This window comes from Protomyctophum bolini (genome assembly GCF_963924005.1).
Source record: "Protomyctophum bolini genome assembly, chromosome: 12".
Classification (NCBI taxonomy): domain Eukaryota; kingdom Metazoa; phylum Chordata; class Actinopteri; order Myctophiformes; family Myctophidae; genus Protomyctophum; species Protomyctophum bolini.
In genome coordinates this window covers 39,892,858-39,908,516 of record NC_137873.1, presented here as the reverse complement: position 1 = coordinate 39,908,516, position 15,659 = coordinate 39,892,858, and the positions used below count along the sequence as shown (strand labels likewise).

The 15,659-nt window shown below is 46.3% G+C and overlaps 1 protein-coding gene across 1 annotated transcript; it reads right to left on the bottom strand.

Moving 5' to 3' along the window:
- Positions 1-283: 283 nt before the first annotated feature.
- On the bottom strand, positions 284-14,297 carry LOC308326281 (UDP-glucuronosyltransferase 1A1-like). The gene is made up of 18 exons (XM_080779088.1): positions 14,139-14,297; positions 13,815-13,878; positions 13,582-13,730; positions 13,161-13,288; positions 12,325-12,418; positions 11,743-11,868; positions 11,527-11,614; positions 11,053-11,272; positions 10,168-10,398; positions 7,406-7,973; positions 6,383-6,446; positions 6,132-6,280; positions 3,377-3,504; positions 3,171-3,264; positions 2,603-2,731; positions 2,396-2,483; positions 1,707-1,926; positions 284-850 (listed from the first exon to the last, which is right to left on the bottom strand). Exons 1-18 carry the CDS (start codon positions 14,253-14,255, stop codon positions 580-582), a joined length of 2,928 nt encoding a protein of 975 aa, XP_080635214.1. The 5' UTR covers positions 14,256-14,297; the 3' UTR covers positions 284-579.
- Between the last annotated feature and the right edge of the window lie 1,362 nt (positions 14,298-15,659).

The window sequence follows — 15,659 nt, the reverse complement described above, 5'->3', positions numbered from 1 at the left end:
ACATTTTTTTTCAATAAAAATTACAGAGCGTTTTTGTCCATCCATTTGAATTGATGGATATAAAATCTACCTCATTGTGACTTTCAAAATAGTGTATGTGCAATACACTATTTTTAAAGTCACAACGCGGTATATTTTCATATAGAATGTTTTTTCCAAATCGTTGCACTGAGTGGTGCAACTCCCCCCTTCTCTCTCTCTCTCTCTCTCTCTCTCTCTCTCTCTCTCTCTCTCTCTCTCTCTATCAACAGTGCATCTCTGTTTCTGGCGCCCCTACTGGCACATACTCGTGCTCATTAACGTCACATAGGCGGACACAGCATTATGTTACACTTTAGCTATTGAAAAATAGAAGATCTACAAGCTCATAGCGGGGGAAAAAACGTTTTTAACTAAAATCTTTGCTTCTGGGGGGTTCCTGGAATAACATATTTTCAGATGGGGGTCGATGGCCATGCAATTACATATAATTTTTGGGGTCCTTGACATGAAATATTGAGCACCACTGATACAGGAACAAATTCAGAATTTAGAAGACATTATTTAAATTCAACATCAGGCCTAAATGGGTTAAGAGTCTTAATCCTTCTTCCTTTTCCTTAAGAGTCTGCCCAGGCACCACCTCATGCACGTCAGTGACACCGTGAGGCCGACCATCGCCATGACACTCAGTACCGCCATGACGTCCAGGCTGTGGTACTGGAACCAGTTGAGTGTATGGGCCGCCGTTCTGAGATGATCTGCTCCTTTGTGCCGCATCACAAACTCTATCCAGTACAAAGACAGGTCGAAGGAGGCTATGGGACGGTCCTTATGGAGGGAGGAGAGCGTGTCTATGTTCTTCTTGTACCTGCAAATGCAAAAGGTTTTGGTGAGTTTCACTCATTTCAGTAAAAGTTGTGTTATTCTTTTTACACTATTGTTCTGTTCACTATTAGACATTGTTTGTGAGAACCGTTTTCCGGGTCGCCCTCACAAGAAAAACGTGTTATGGTTTAAAGTTTTAGAGATACTTTGACAAATAGTTGGGGATTATGGGGACCTACCACGGGCAAAGTCAGAGAGAGGATGAGGCTGGCAGGGCACTGCGTCAGGCACCCAGAACTTGAGGCAAGTAAATTGACCCTATGGGAGCCAACCACAGGGCAAAGCCAGGAGGGGAAAGAAGCGTACCACCTATATGTAGATGCGCTGCGGCGCGACAGCTTGGCTGACAACACTGAAGAGCTCAAGAACCTGATGTTGGATATGAAATTGTGGAGGGCAGCGATCCAGGAATCCCGAGTTGGTGTTGGCTAGACCTCACTCTCGCAGCAACTAACTAACTAACTAGGGATTAGTCATTTAGACTCTAAATGACTAATCCTGACTAGTCATTTAGACTCTAAATGACTGGTACATTTTAGAGGTTAGGTTTAGGGGTTTAGGTTGGAAGTTTTCCCTATGTTCTACTCTATTCAGCAATGTCACACGCTGTGACACGTAAGCTTGTAGATCTGCAATTTTCTGGCTATTGTTCAGCTATTTTCAAGTGCCGTCCTAAAATGTTGATGTCCTCAGTAGTATAGTAAATACATACGTGTGTGACTGTGTGTGTGGTACACTATTGTTCCACTTTTCAAGGTTTCGTGATTTTACATTTGCTCAACAATCACCGTGCAATAAGACATATATTCTTGTCAGTGACCTGACCTATGCCCCCTCACCTGGTGTTGTGCATGATATCACTCAGACCCTTGAGGAGCTTTTCCACAGTGACGGTCTGTATGTCCAACACCACGCCCACTCCCCTGCTCGCCATCCGCTGGGCGTTGTCGGGCTGTTCTGCGCTGATCGGCAACATCATCATGGGAACGGCGTGACACACTCCCTCGTAGAGACCATGTGAGCCGGCGTGAGTGATGAAAGCCCGTACTCCGGGGTGTGCTAACAAATGCACACGCACACGCACACACACACACACACACACACACACACACACACACACACACACACACACATTCAATATCATATGAACAGACTACTAGTAACTATATAATAGATCATTCAATGGTAAATGGTGCATTTATATAGTACCTTTATCCAAGGCGCTTTACATAAGATTGTGCATTACGTTCACCCATTCACACACACACACACACACACACACACACACACACACACACACACACACACACACTTCGACACTAACTCTGGGGGAGCCCACAGGGATCGAACTGGGAACCTCACGGTTCCCATGCGGCTGCTCTATACCTCCTGAGCCACTGCCACCCCAATACTCAGATATAAGCACTGTTTGCTCTGCGGTGGTTCGGAATGGCGGTGCGTAACCATGGCAGCTATGCTCATTAATATTATTACATTCTTCCAGAGTTGCAGTGGCGTGTCACAGTACCTAGTAGGTCATTCTGTGGCACCCATTTCATCATCTTGACATTTTCCGGGACGTTGTCAGGAACCGGACCAACCCATCGCCATACGACCTGTAATATACAGAGGATTACAGGAGGTTAATATAAAACACCGTCTTGACATATTGGAATAATGTCTTGGTCACTCCTAGTTACACAAGTTACACTATTTACACTGCAAGTGTCACTACCTTCTGTGGGATCTTTCGGAAGGCTTCCAGGAAGACCTTAGTTATCTCTTGTGGCAGAGACGCCACCATGGCGCCGAGGGTGAACACCAAAAAACCTTCGTCTCCTGACGAGACCCACGTCTCCAGGTCCTGCACAACCAAACACAATACAGTAGGTGGACGGACGGTATAGCGTCTCTCTCTAACCCATTCTGACCGGGAACCCATTTCGGTGTTGGCATCATGTTATGCTTTAGCTATTGAAAAATAGCAGATGTACAAGCTCATAGCGCGCCACCGAGTGGCGCGCTACGAGCTTGTAGGTCTGCTATTTTTGAAAAATCGAAGAACGACTGACATTTTTAGAATCTGATCTCAGGTCAGAATGGGTTCATCAGACCAGTGTGTGTCCAGTGGAAACCTCGTATGAATCTGATCTCAGGTCAGAATGGGTTAATCATTCACTTCCACGTCGTCAACCGTCTTTCTATATTTGTTGTCCCCTCTTTCAGTGTATTTATATTCTACCGTATATCTTCCATTTTTCATGTGTGAGAAGACAGTAAGACACACAAACATAGGTCCTCACCTCAGGTAGAGGGTTCCTCAGGTCACAGTTCATCCCTCCCACCAGCACCACGTTGGGCATGAGAGGCCGTGGGTGGTCCAGTGTGAAGTCAGTCCTGTATGCAGTGGATCACACAAACATATTTCATGTGTGTTTGTGTGTGCGTGAGAGAGAGAGAGAGAGAGAGAATAATCTGTATCCATTATCACTATTATTAAACACGTTACCTAATGAGCCAGATAGCAGAGTCTCTCAGAAGGTCAGCTATAGTAATTTGTTCTCCCAGGAACTCAGTGGCTAAATGGTCAAAGTTCCAGTACATCGCTTTACACAACAAAGGCTCCAGGAAGCTCATCTGTTGGACCAAAAACATGAATTTACATTAAAATCACTGGTATCACAGCAAATAATCTGTATACAAATATTTGATATTTTTTTCTTTTTTAAGCTGTCAGATAGGATTACATTTAATTGTTAAAATGGAGGTCATATAGCTGAAGTTCAGGATCAGGACCACACCTCCTATCCACCTCCACCTCTTATCAAGCCACCTCCAACCAGGTCACCAGTCACCTCCACCCATCTATAAAGACCTATCTAACCCTCTGTTCTCACTTTCGTCACCCCTCCCTCCCCTCCACCCCACCCTATTCCTCAACCTATTCCCTCTCTGACCTCTCCTTTTCTACAGAAGCCCCCTACCATGGCCCAGGAAATGGTTCTCCGTTCATTTTCCTCATAGACATTTCAGAAAGTATTTCTTTAAAGACCTTTTAAGCGTCGTACGAAGCCAACTCGAGTCGTGACAAATCATGACAACGCACACAATATTTTGGACAAAACAAATAATTACATAGAAGAAAAACAACAAAAGAAGTGTTGTAACCTGCCGTTTCTTTTCTACTTTCTAATTCTTTGTTTGGCCCGAAAAATTGTGTTTGTTGTCATGATTTGTCACGACGAAGTGTTGGCTTTGTCCGCAGCGTAAACGTCTTTAAATAAATACTTTCTGAAATGTCTATGAGGAAAATGAACGGAGAATCATTTCCTGGGCCCTGGTATAGGGGGCGGGACTGCGACGCTCTATAGAGGCCGATGACCAGCTGGATGACCAGGTGACCTGATGACCAGGTGACCTGATGACCAGCCGGATGGCCAGGTGACCTGATGACCAGCTGGATGGCCAGGTGACCTGATGACCAGCCGGATGACCAGGTGACCTGATGACCAGCCGGATGACCAGGTGACCTGATGACCAGCCGGATGACCAGGTGACCTGATGACCAGGTGACCTGATTGTCACGACGAAGTGTTGGCTTTGTCCGCAGCGTAAACGTCTTTAAATAAATACTTTCTGAAATGTCTATGAGGAAAATGAACGGAGAATCATTTCCTGGGCCCTGGTATAGGGGGCGGGACTGCGACGCTCTATAGAGGCCGATGACCAGCTGGATGGCCAGGTGACCTGATGACCAGCCGGATGACCAGGTGACCTGATGACCAGGTGACCTGATGACCAGCCGGATGACCAGGTGACCTGATGACCAGGTGACCTGATGACCAGCCGGATGACCAGGTGACCTGATGACCAGCTGGATGACCAGGTGACCTGATGACCAGGTGACCTGATGACCAGCCGGATGACCAGGTGACCTGATGACCAGCTGGATGACCAGGTGACCTGATGACCAGGTGACCTGATGACCAGCCGGATGACCAGGTGACCTGATGACCAGCCGGATGACCAGGTGACCTGATGACCAGGTGACCTGATGACCAGCCGGATGACCAGGTGACCTGATGACCAGCTGGATGACCAGGTGACCTGATGACCAGCCGGATGACCAGGTGACCTGATGACCAGCCGGATGACCAGGTGACCTGATGACCAGGTGACCTGATGACCAGCCGGATGACCAGGTGACCTGATGACCAGCCGGATGACCAGGTGACCTGATGACCAGGTGACCTGATGACCAGCCGGATGACCAGGTGACCTGATGACCAGGTGACCTGATGACCAGCCGGATGGCCAGGTGACCTGATGACCAGCCGGATGACCAGGTGACCTGATGACCAGCCGGATGACCAGGTGACCTGATGACCAGCCGGATGACCAGGTGACCTGATGACCAGGTGACCTGATGACCAGCCGGATGACCAGGTGACCTGATGACCAGGTGACCTGATGACCAGCCGGATGGCCAGGTGACCTGATGACCAGCTGGATGGCCAGGTGACCTGATGACCAGCCGGATGGCCAGGTGACCTGATGACCAGCCGGATGACCAGGTGACCCGATGACCAGCCGGATGGCCAGGTGACCCGATGACCAGCCGGATGGCCAGGTGACCTGATGACCAGCCGGATGACCAGGTGACCCGTCCTGGGTGGGTAATCTTTGTTCTGTTCATGATTCTTTTAGTTTAAATCGTTTAATGCGTTCTTCTTTTAGTTAACATTTAGTTAAACTTAGTGAATGTTAACTTGGGAAGAGTGATTGATCCAAGTGACTGGGCATGGAGTATAATGGTATGACGGTACGACCATCAACAGAATGTCACCTAGTTCTAGTAAAGTGACACGCTCAGCTCTTGAGCTTTACGGTATGCAGTTTACTAACGATGGTGAAAAGCAAAAGCATCAATTCGCTGATGACAAATAGCATCACGTTGGTCAATGGCGTGTAACTCTCACAATGTACAACAAAGTACAACACATGTTGTTTTCAAAAACAATCTGTTACACCAGAGTCAGAGTGTACCCAACAAAATGAGAAACGACCTATGCCTCTAATCTAAATGAATCCTTGATGAGGCCTAACTCTAAATCTAAAATATGTTAAATCTAAAAGATGTTGTGGCCAGCTAGGTCACCTTTCCTGAAATCTGAATGGTTTGAGCGTGCACTTGAATGCCCAACGTAGGTCATTGTGTGCAATGCTTTCATACACTCGCATGTTTCCGAGTGAAGTATGCTCACCAAAGTGTTGAGAAATCTCTGCTTGAAGTTCATTTTATCTGTGAATCCGGTATAGAAGCGAGGAACGTACGAGGGAGGAGAGGGGCTGGCCGAGGACTTCATCTCCATGCCACACGGCATCCCTCTCAGTAGATTGATGGTGGGCAGACCTAAAGTAATGCATTGTGGAAAATAAATTGTTAGCGAGAAAGGGTTGAGGTACACGGCTAAACCATCTCAAGTGTGTGTGTCCCCACAGAAGAAAAACTCACCCAACTTCCTGGCTATCAGAGTACCTGTTGGCAGCATAGGGTTCGTTAGAACAGCATCAAAGCCCTGTAGAAGGAGGAGGAGATGGTTGTGTGTGTGTGTGTGTGTGTGTGTGTGTGTGTGTGTGTGTGTGTGATGGGGTGCATTTGACAGGACACATATCAAACTCTGTGTTTCATGGCCGCCTCAATGCTTTTACAATGGAAGTCACATGGTTTGAACAAACACTTGTTTAATTAAGCAATAAGCCACGAGAGGTCTCAGGTTACCGGGTATTTTACACTGGCTGGGGGCGTAGGCAGTCCCGAGGCGCAGCCGAGGGGCTTCTACCCCGCAGCCAGTGTAAAATACCCGGTAAGCTGGGGCCTCGAGTGGCTTATTGCTTTTCTAAAACGGTTACAAACATTATAGCAATATTAACCTAATAAAACTATTACATTCACAAAAGTATCTACGCTTTGCGCCACCAGAGCGAGCAAGCCAGAGCCACAACACTTCCTTGTTTTGCTCCGCAAGTAGCTATATGTGACGGGAGAATAGCGCTTGATGTATTTACGGGGCTGCCTGGAGCCACACATTCACAGTCATATGAGCCGGGCGGTGCTTAGACGCCCGCACGGCATGTGTTTGTAAGGCAATGAAGCGCTCCCCTTCCCCAGTTCAGCTACAAGGCTGCAGTTTGATACAAAGTGATTGAAGGAGTGGGTTATCGGTGAAATTTACACCGGTCACGTGACGGTAACCAGCCAATCAGAATGAAGTATTGGGACTACCCGTTTTAGAACAATAATTTAACTCTTGAGTTAACAATAATTTAACGCTTGAGTTAATTTATTCTCGAGAGCTAAGGATCTAATGAGGGTGCATTTGGTTACCAACTCTCCATCATGTAGCTGGACCACCTGGAACCCCCTCAAGGACCACTGGTGGTCCTCGGACCACTGGTTGTAAACCACTGGTCTGAACGTATTGTTCCATTCACGCATGACTCTGTACACCTACATACAGTAGGCCTTCTCACTCACCTGCTCTGCTAAATGTGTCATGAGCGTTGTGTTAAACAGCAGGCTTTTTGCCGTCTCGTGGATGACCTGGGACATGTGTGTAATACGTTCCATCTTCTCCATGAAAGGTTTGTTCATGGCCTCCGCGTTTCCCCCCAAAAGGGCGTCGACCTCCGCCTGCCCGTAAGGGACGGGGTACACCACGGAGGTGTAGTGTTCGCCGGGGCCCAGCCGCAGCGACACCGCCGGTATCAACACGGTGACCTTGTGTCCCCGACGACCCATTTCCTGGCACACGGCTTTCAGGTCCACCCAGTGACTCCCGTCCATAGGAATCACCAACAGATTACCCACGTAAGGCCTGGCGGATGCCGGAGTGATGGGCTGGTTGCCAGGTTTGTCCGCAGAGCTGTTGTTTTTCAAAGCAGACGGGCCTTTCTTTCCCCCTTCGACTCCCGTCAGCTCCATGGCCACGCTCAGCAGGAAACACACTCGTACGACTGCTTTCCACATTCTGCTTCCTCTATTGGTATCGCTGTCTCTCTCTGGTCTGTGCCTCTCTTTCAGGTCAGTGCCAAGTGCTGGAGAGCTTTGTCACAACTTCTTTGTCGCATAATTCCTTGCGCATTGCCCCCTTTTATTGTCGGACGTTCTGTGTTCAGAGTCTTCCAATAAGTGACCTGGGAGGTGAAAACTCGCCACCTCACCTCTACTAGCACTCCTCATTCCACGTCTCACTTTGTGTCACCTATTTTTAGGCTGGAACTAGAGGAACTGGACATGAGACGAGATGACATGACATGTATGCCTTTCCTGCTCTGACTGATGCACACAGTTGAAGCAAGACTCTGCCACCTACAGTTGCAAAACTACAGGCAACTGCACACAATGGGCCAAGACATCAGATAACATGTATAGTAGTTTTCCAAATATAACAAATAATGCAACGACAGTTTTCATCCGAATTGACACATTTATTAGTGTTAGTTTAAGGTGCAATTGGTATTAATGACAGGGAAGGTCACACTGGTGTACTTTGGCCCCATTTACACTGGCAGTACAAATCCAGCCTGAATCAGATCTGAGCCCCACATCCAGATTGGAATCTGATTTGTTTAAATGAGTCATGTGACATGTTAAACTCATTTAAACCAATCGGATTTCAATCTGGATGTGGCACAGATCTGATTCAGGCTAAATTTGTCTGCCAGTGTAAACGGGGCCAAAATGTGTGATTTGGGGGCCACAGGTGGACCAACTTTGGACCCATGGCAGCCACTCATGCTTAAAGGAGAATTCCATGCTAAAAGGCTTTCTTACCTTTCTTTGTAGTTGTTACGTCCCCACCAAAGAGGTCCAGGTGTTATTTTGTGCAAAGGCTCCTTATTGGCTATTTCCCCTACCATAAGCCCTGAATGAATTGCATTGAATTGAATGGGGGCTATGGGGTGTTGTGCTAATTCGCTTATTTCCATCGAAATAAGTAGTAAAGTGTGCCGCTTGGGATATTATTTACATTATGAAGAGAGGATATATACAAAAAAATATAAAGTTTGAGCGATGGAAATAAGCGAATTAGCACAACACCCCATAGCCCCCATTCAATTAAATGCAATTCATTGAGGGCTTATGGTAGGGGAAATGGCCAATAAGGAGCTTTTGCACAAAATAACACCTGGACCTCTTTGGTGGGGACGTAACAACTACAAAGAAAGGTAAGAAAACCTTCTAGCATGGAATTCTCCTTTAATGCATGGAGTAGACTAGAACGGCAGATGTTTTGAACAAAGAGAATGAGGTGGCTGTGGCATTGCCTGCATGGAGGTTGGTAGTTGGTACTCTTGACTTGGGGCTCTCTCTTGAATGGCTGTGTGTTGACGGCAAGTGGTGTTTCTGGGCTGCTTTGTATACTTTTTTAAAGGGAGTAAAAGAATCATTTACAAAAGCAGCACCAAAACACCTCTCTCTTCCTCTCACTTGAATTGCGGCTGACTGTCTGGATGGATTATCAAACTGGTTGTGACACTGCATTCCTTTAGTTTAAATCCTGCCATGCAACTTCGTCATTATATAAACACCCATCATGTACCTACGGGTTTTGTTTATTTTTCCGTCTGGAATGTACGTCATTTTGACGTTGATATCTTGTCACAACTTGTCACAAAAATACAACTTATTCTCTAACGCCAGGGCTCCACTGGGCGCGTCTGCGTCGCGTCAGCTTCACCGTCACAGAATGTTCCCTTTTTAATCAATGAAGGGTGGCTCCACTGCCCGCGTTGCGCGTGCGTGCCGCGTGCGTGCGTCACCATTAAAATTGAACCGGTGCGTTTTTTGACGCACACGTCGGAGACGCAACGCGCCCAAACGCGCCCAGTGGAGCCCTGGCGTAAGAGTGGTTGATTTGAGGTCTGAAAGAAGGCGAGAGAGAAGGTGTGTTGCTTCCAATGTGTGATGACATAGCCTGGCTATCACGTGGGATCACTCACATGTTGGGGAACGGTTTTAACATGGATTCAACATGAATAGCAGTGAATAAAATGTACTGAGATCTACAAAAGTATGCACTCCAGATCCCACTGCCAGAATCAGCAACGTCGATGTGTGCGTCAGCTCATCACGGGCTGTTTTCTGTCGTGGCGCCAGAGAGTCTAATGGCGAGGAGTCTAAATTACACTAGTATGGTCCTTTGAGTAGTAGAGAAGGTATAGTTTCTCTCATCCTGCCCCGAAGACTAATCTCGTTTCCTTTTCCTGAAGAGGCTAATACTACTACTAAGGCACCGTCTCATGCAGGACACGGTCACCATGAGAACCACTACCGCCACGACACTCAGTACTGTGACGACGTCCAGGCTGTGATACTGGAACCAGTTGAGATGGTGGGCCGCGGGTCGGAGGTGATCCGCTCCTTTGTGCCGCATCACGTACTCTGTCCAGAACACGGACAGCTCAGAGGGGTTCATCGGACGGTCCTTATGGAGGGCCGAGAGCTTCATTATGTTTTCCTTGTACCTGTAGAAGAAAGGCACATGAATGCATGGGTTTAGGTTTACTGGTTCAAAAACTCTTTCATGTCAAGGAGGACACCCCCATGGGAATGTATGTGTATTTGCCTGCGGACCCACATTTGAAAATATTTAGTTCAAGATGAATTTCTAAATAGCAGATCTACAAGGTCACACAGTACTGTGTCACGATGCGACGCTTGTAGAACTTGTAGATCTCCTATTTTCAGTGAGCCCTCTGATGTCATGGACACTGGGCTCACTTACATCCTGGACTAAATGTTGTCTCAGTAAGACAGCCATAGAGTATAAAGAAGGATATATACTCTATTCATGTCAGTGGAAGTTGCTCAGTGGCGTTTTGAAGCACCCGGAAGAACCGTCTACTTCCGCATTTGACCACCAAATCTTGGTGGTCAAATGCGGGGCACCTACTGGCTGCTATTCCAGCCTGACAGCGTGTCGCGGGTTCGACTCCTGATCCCGACGACCTTTGCTGTGTGTCACGTACTCCCCATCTCTCTCTCCCCATTTCCAGGCAGGGGTTCTCAAGGTTTTGGCCATGTCTCGCATGATTTTAGATGGTTCTTTACATAGCATTTTCTCAACCATGGGGCTAACAGTGTTTTTGTTTTTCTTCAGGGACCTTTAGATCCCTCACCTGGTGCTGTTGATGACGTCACTTAGTCCTCGGAGGAGTTTTTCCGCAGAGATGGTATGAAAGTCTAAAACCACGCCCACTCCCCTGCTCGCCAGCCGCTGAGCGTTGTCTGGCTGTTCTCCGGTGACCGGCAACATCACCATGGGAACGGCATGACACACTCCCTCATAGAGACCATGTGAGCCAGCGTGAGTGATGAAAGCCCGTACTCCAGGGTGTGCTAACGCACACACACACACACACACACACACACACACACACACACACACACAATGAACAGTATAGTAAACACCACATATGAACCGACAGACTACTAGATGAAACATCATTGTCATGAAATAAATATTGTGGATTATTAAGTACTGTTGCTCTGCATGGCAGCTACTGTAGCTATGCTCTTTACTTTAGTCAGGTTGAAGTCTGGGAGTTTTGCATTTGACTGTACTATCAAGAGTGACAGTGGTGTCACAGTACCTAGTAGGTCATTCTGTGGCACCCATTTCATCATCTTGACATTTTCTGGGACGTTGTCAGGAACTGGGCCAGTGTATCGCCATATAACCTGTAATATACAGTATACAGAGGACAATTACAATAATGCCTGATACATTGGAATTATCTCTTGGGCTTTTTACCCGTTACACCATGACGTCTTTTCTATGTTTATACAATGTAAAGAAGTGTCTCTACCTTCTGTGGAATTTGTCTGAAGGCGTCCAGAAAGATAGCAGCCATGTCCTCCGGCACAGATGACACCATGGACCCCAGGGTGAACACCACGAAGCCATCAGCCCCCGACACCCAAGGCTGCAGGTCCTGCACCACCAAACACATCCAGTAGGAGGAGGAAGTGGACAGTAACATTTCTCTACTGTCTGTCTGTCTCTAATCATTCACTCACTTTGTCCTGACCTTACTCTTCAACTCTCTCTCTATTTGCTTCAGGGCGGGAACCCCTTTTGGTGTTTTAGGCATTATGTTACACTTTAGCAATTGGAAAATAGCAGATCAGCAAGCTCGTAGCGTGGCACCGAGTGCCGTGCTACGAGCTTGTATAGATTTTGAAAAATCGTGAAAACATGCAAATTTTTTAACAATTTTTAACAACATATAATCTTGTGGGTCCTTGACATGAAAATGTTTGAGAACAACTGACACAGAAACATGAGGTTTTTCAGAAAACTGTCAGGATTTAGAAGGCATTTGTAGAATCGTCCTCAGGTCTAAATGGGTTTTAATCTCCCTTTGTGAGACACAAACATAGGTCCTCACCTCAGGTAGAGGGTTCCTCAGGTCACAGTTCATCCCTCCCACCAGCACCATGTTGGGCATGAGAGGCCGTGGGTTGTCCAGTGTGAAGTCAGTCCTGTATGCAGTGGATCACAAAAAAAAGCCTATGACGTCAGACGTTTTAGCCCGTGACCCAAAAGAGAAACTATACATTCCCCCGTAGATCACCTATTTTCACTACATCTTAAACATTTGTTTTAGAATTTATGGAATTTCTTAGATGTCTTTTATTTATTCAAGAAATTACTTTTTTTAAATCATTTAATTTGGTATTAATTAATGAAAACTTTAGCATTTTAGGAAATGTTTTTCTTAATGCTTGAAATTAGAATTCACACCCGTGTGAAGTGAGGGGAGCCCTTATCATAATATGTCATCTCATTCTGGCCAATCAATCACAATTCGCGTCCTCACTTTTCAAAGTTTGTGTTTACACAAATGCTCAAAGCCGGACATACTAGCGCCCCTCAAAAACAAAATGTAGGAAACAAAAAATGAAGGGACCCAAAAAAGATTCTCTGCGACCCACAAATAGACTCTATGACATCAGTCGTGTGACGTATACTTTATGACTCGAGGTTTTAACCTGATCTGAGAGACGGATTGGCTTCCTCAGTAAATTGTATCCGTTTGTAATTGTTTAATAATATGTATTTCAAAGTATAAAACCAATGTGAAATAACATTTGTGGAGGTACTTCTGTGGCCTATCAAGTATGCACAAGACATTTGGCGCTGACCGTTTCGGTCAGACAAGACACACACAGACCAAGCATGTTCTAGACGTCTAGACTCCTGCAGACAGAGCATACATGTTACCTCATCAGCCAGATAGCAGCGTCTTTCATGACCTCAGCAGAACTAATATCTTCTCCCAGGAACTCAACAGCTAAGTGGTCAAACTGCCAGTGCATCAATCGACACATCAATGGCTCCATTAAAGCAATCTGTGGGACCAAAATCATATCGTATTAATCGTATTTGGAAGAATCACATTTACAGATCATAATGAAAAACTGTTTGGGTGTCCTCCCCCAGTTTTTCTGAAAAACGGCGATGAAACGGCGGTGAAATAATCCGTTGTCAACCCCACAATCCTAAAATAGTGTGTCGGGCTGTGCTGTTTTTAAGGTTTATGTTTAAAAGCTGATATGTGGCCTGGCCACCTTTCATGGAATTTAAATTGAGTGTGTGAATGTGCATGTAGGTTATCATGTACGTAGGGTTAAAGTACACCCACCAGAGTGTTGATAACTCTCTCCTTGAAGTTCATTTTATCTGTGAGCCGACTGAAGAACCGAGGGACATATGAGGGAGGGGCGGGGCAGGCTGCAGCCTTCATATCCAGGTTACACGGAACCCCTCTCGCCAAATTGATGGTGGGCAGACCTAAAATAGTTGATTATGGAAAGTAAATTGAAGTACAATTTGAAGTACAGGTGAGGTAAACCATCTCGCCACAGAAGCACTCACCAAGCTTTCGGGCTATCAGAGCCCCTGTTGGCAATATAGGGCTCGTTAGAACAGCGTCGAAGTCCTGCAGAATGAGAAGGGGTGGTGGTGTTTGGGGCTATTATGTCAGGAACAGTTCCAAGGTAGTTTCATACACTGATGTTGATAGTTGTCATCATCATGTAATAATGTTCAGTGGAAGCAAACATTTTGCCTCAGTGACAGTCACCACCTCGCTACGGCACACTACAGGCCAGCTAGGGGTCGACTCTAAGGCATGTGCCAACCATAAATAAATGACTGTAGTAGACCTACAGTATACAGTACAGGCCTGTACCCACTCACCTGCTGGGACAGATGTGAGATGAGACTTGTGTTAAGCAGCAGGCTTCCTGCATTGGTCTGGATGAAGCTCATCATCTGTCTGATATGACCTATCTTCTCCACGAAAGATTTGGTCATTGTTTCAATAATCCCATCGAAAAGGGCATGGAGCTCCGCCTGCCCATACGGGACAGGGTACGTCAAGGTGGTGTAGTGTTCACCGGGACCCAGCCGCAGCGACACCTCTGGCATCACCACGGTTACGCTGTGTCCACGACGACCCAGTTCCTGGGCAACGGCTTTTAAGTCCACCCAGTGACTCCCGTCCACAGCAATCACCAACAGACGGCCCAAGAACTTACTGGAGGGTTCTGGAGTGGTGGGCGTGTTGCCCTCAAAACCGTTGTTTTGCACAGCGGACTGGCTCTTATTTTCCCCGTTCAGCTCCTTGACTGTGCTCAGCAGGAAACACACTTGTAAAAATGCTTTCCACATTCTGGCCCGTCTACTTGTATTACCGTCTCTCTCTCTCTTCTGTGGTTATTCGTTCTCTTTTCAAGTCAGTTCCATGTGCTGGAGAGCTTTTCTCACTACTTGCCTGCTGTCATGTCATTCCTTCTGCATTCCCTGAGAAAGAATGTCTCTGCAATTATCCTTTGCTCCGATTACCTTTGAGATTCAGGAGGAAGTACTCTGTACACGTACATGTCTGTGTACAGTAGGTATACATGTATGCACTAAGTTCACTCACAAAGCCCTAGCTGTGGTCAAAGTCCTCCAATAAGTGACTGAGGTTGTCAGAGGGAGAGTAGCGGCCAGGACAAAATCGTGGGATAAAATAATTATATAAAAAAGGTGACTCTACCATAGCCACCGGTTGCCTACTCCTCACTCCATGCTCACCTTTTGTCGCTTTGTGACCAAAATGGATGCTAGTTATTCTATGCAGATGTATGTTGGTCAATGTATGGTACTTAGATGCTAAAACGATATTTAGATAGCATGTTGTTCAGACAGATGCTACACTACATAGCACACAGCTTTTACATTTATATGGTTCGAAGTCTGTGGAGCTTTTACACTTGGTTGCATGCTGAAAATAGCCGATCTACAAGCGATCACAACGCGTCGCACTGCGATGCGTTGTGTGCTTGTAGATCGGCTATTTTCAGCAAGTGTCAAAATCAGCCATTACGACGGTATCAAGGCCAGCCAAAATACATTTTAGTCGAGAGAGAGAGAGAGAGAGCGCTTCCATAGGGTGATTACATAGCCTGGCATTACGGGACTGATCACGTGGGATCACTCACACGTTGGGGAACAGTTTTAACACAGATTCAACATTGATTGATTGAAACCTTTATTTATTCTCGAACAGAGCATTGAGGTTCTCCCTCATTTGCAATGCTGACGAGATCACATATATAAAACAATTTAAGACGGATATAAAACACAAATCAAATCTTCACATAAGGCATAGAGACATAATTTACAGACAGTGAAACAAAACACGAGTTAAAAACAGTTACATATTGAGGTAGG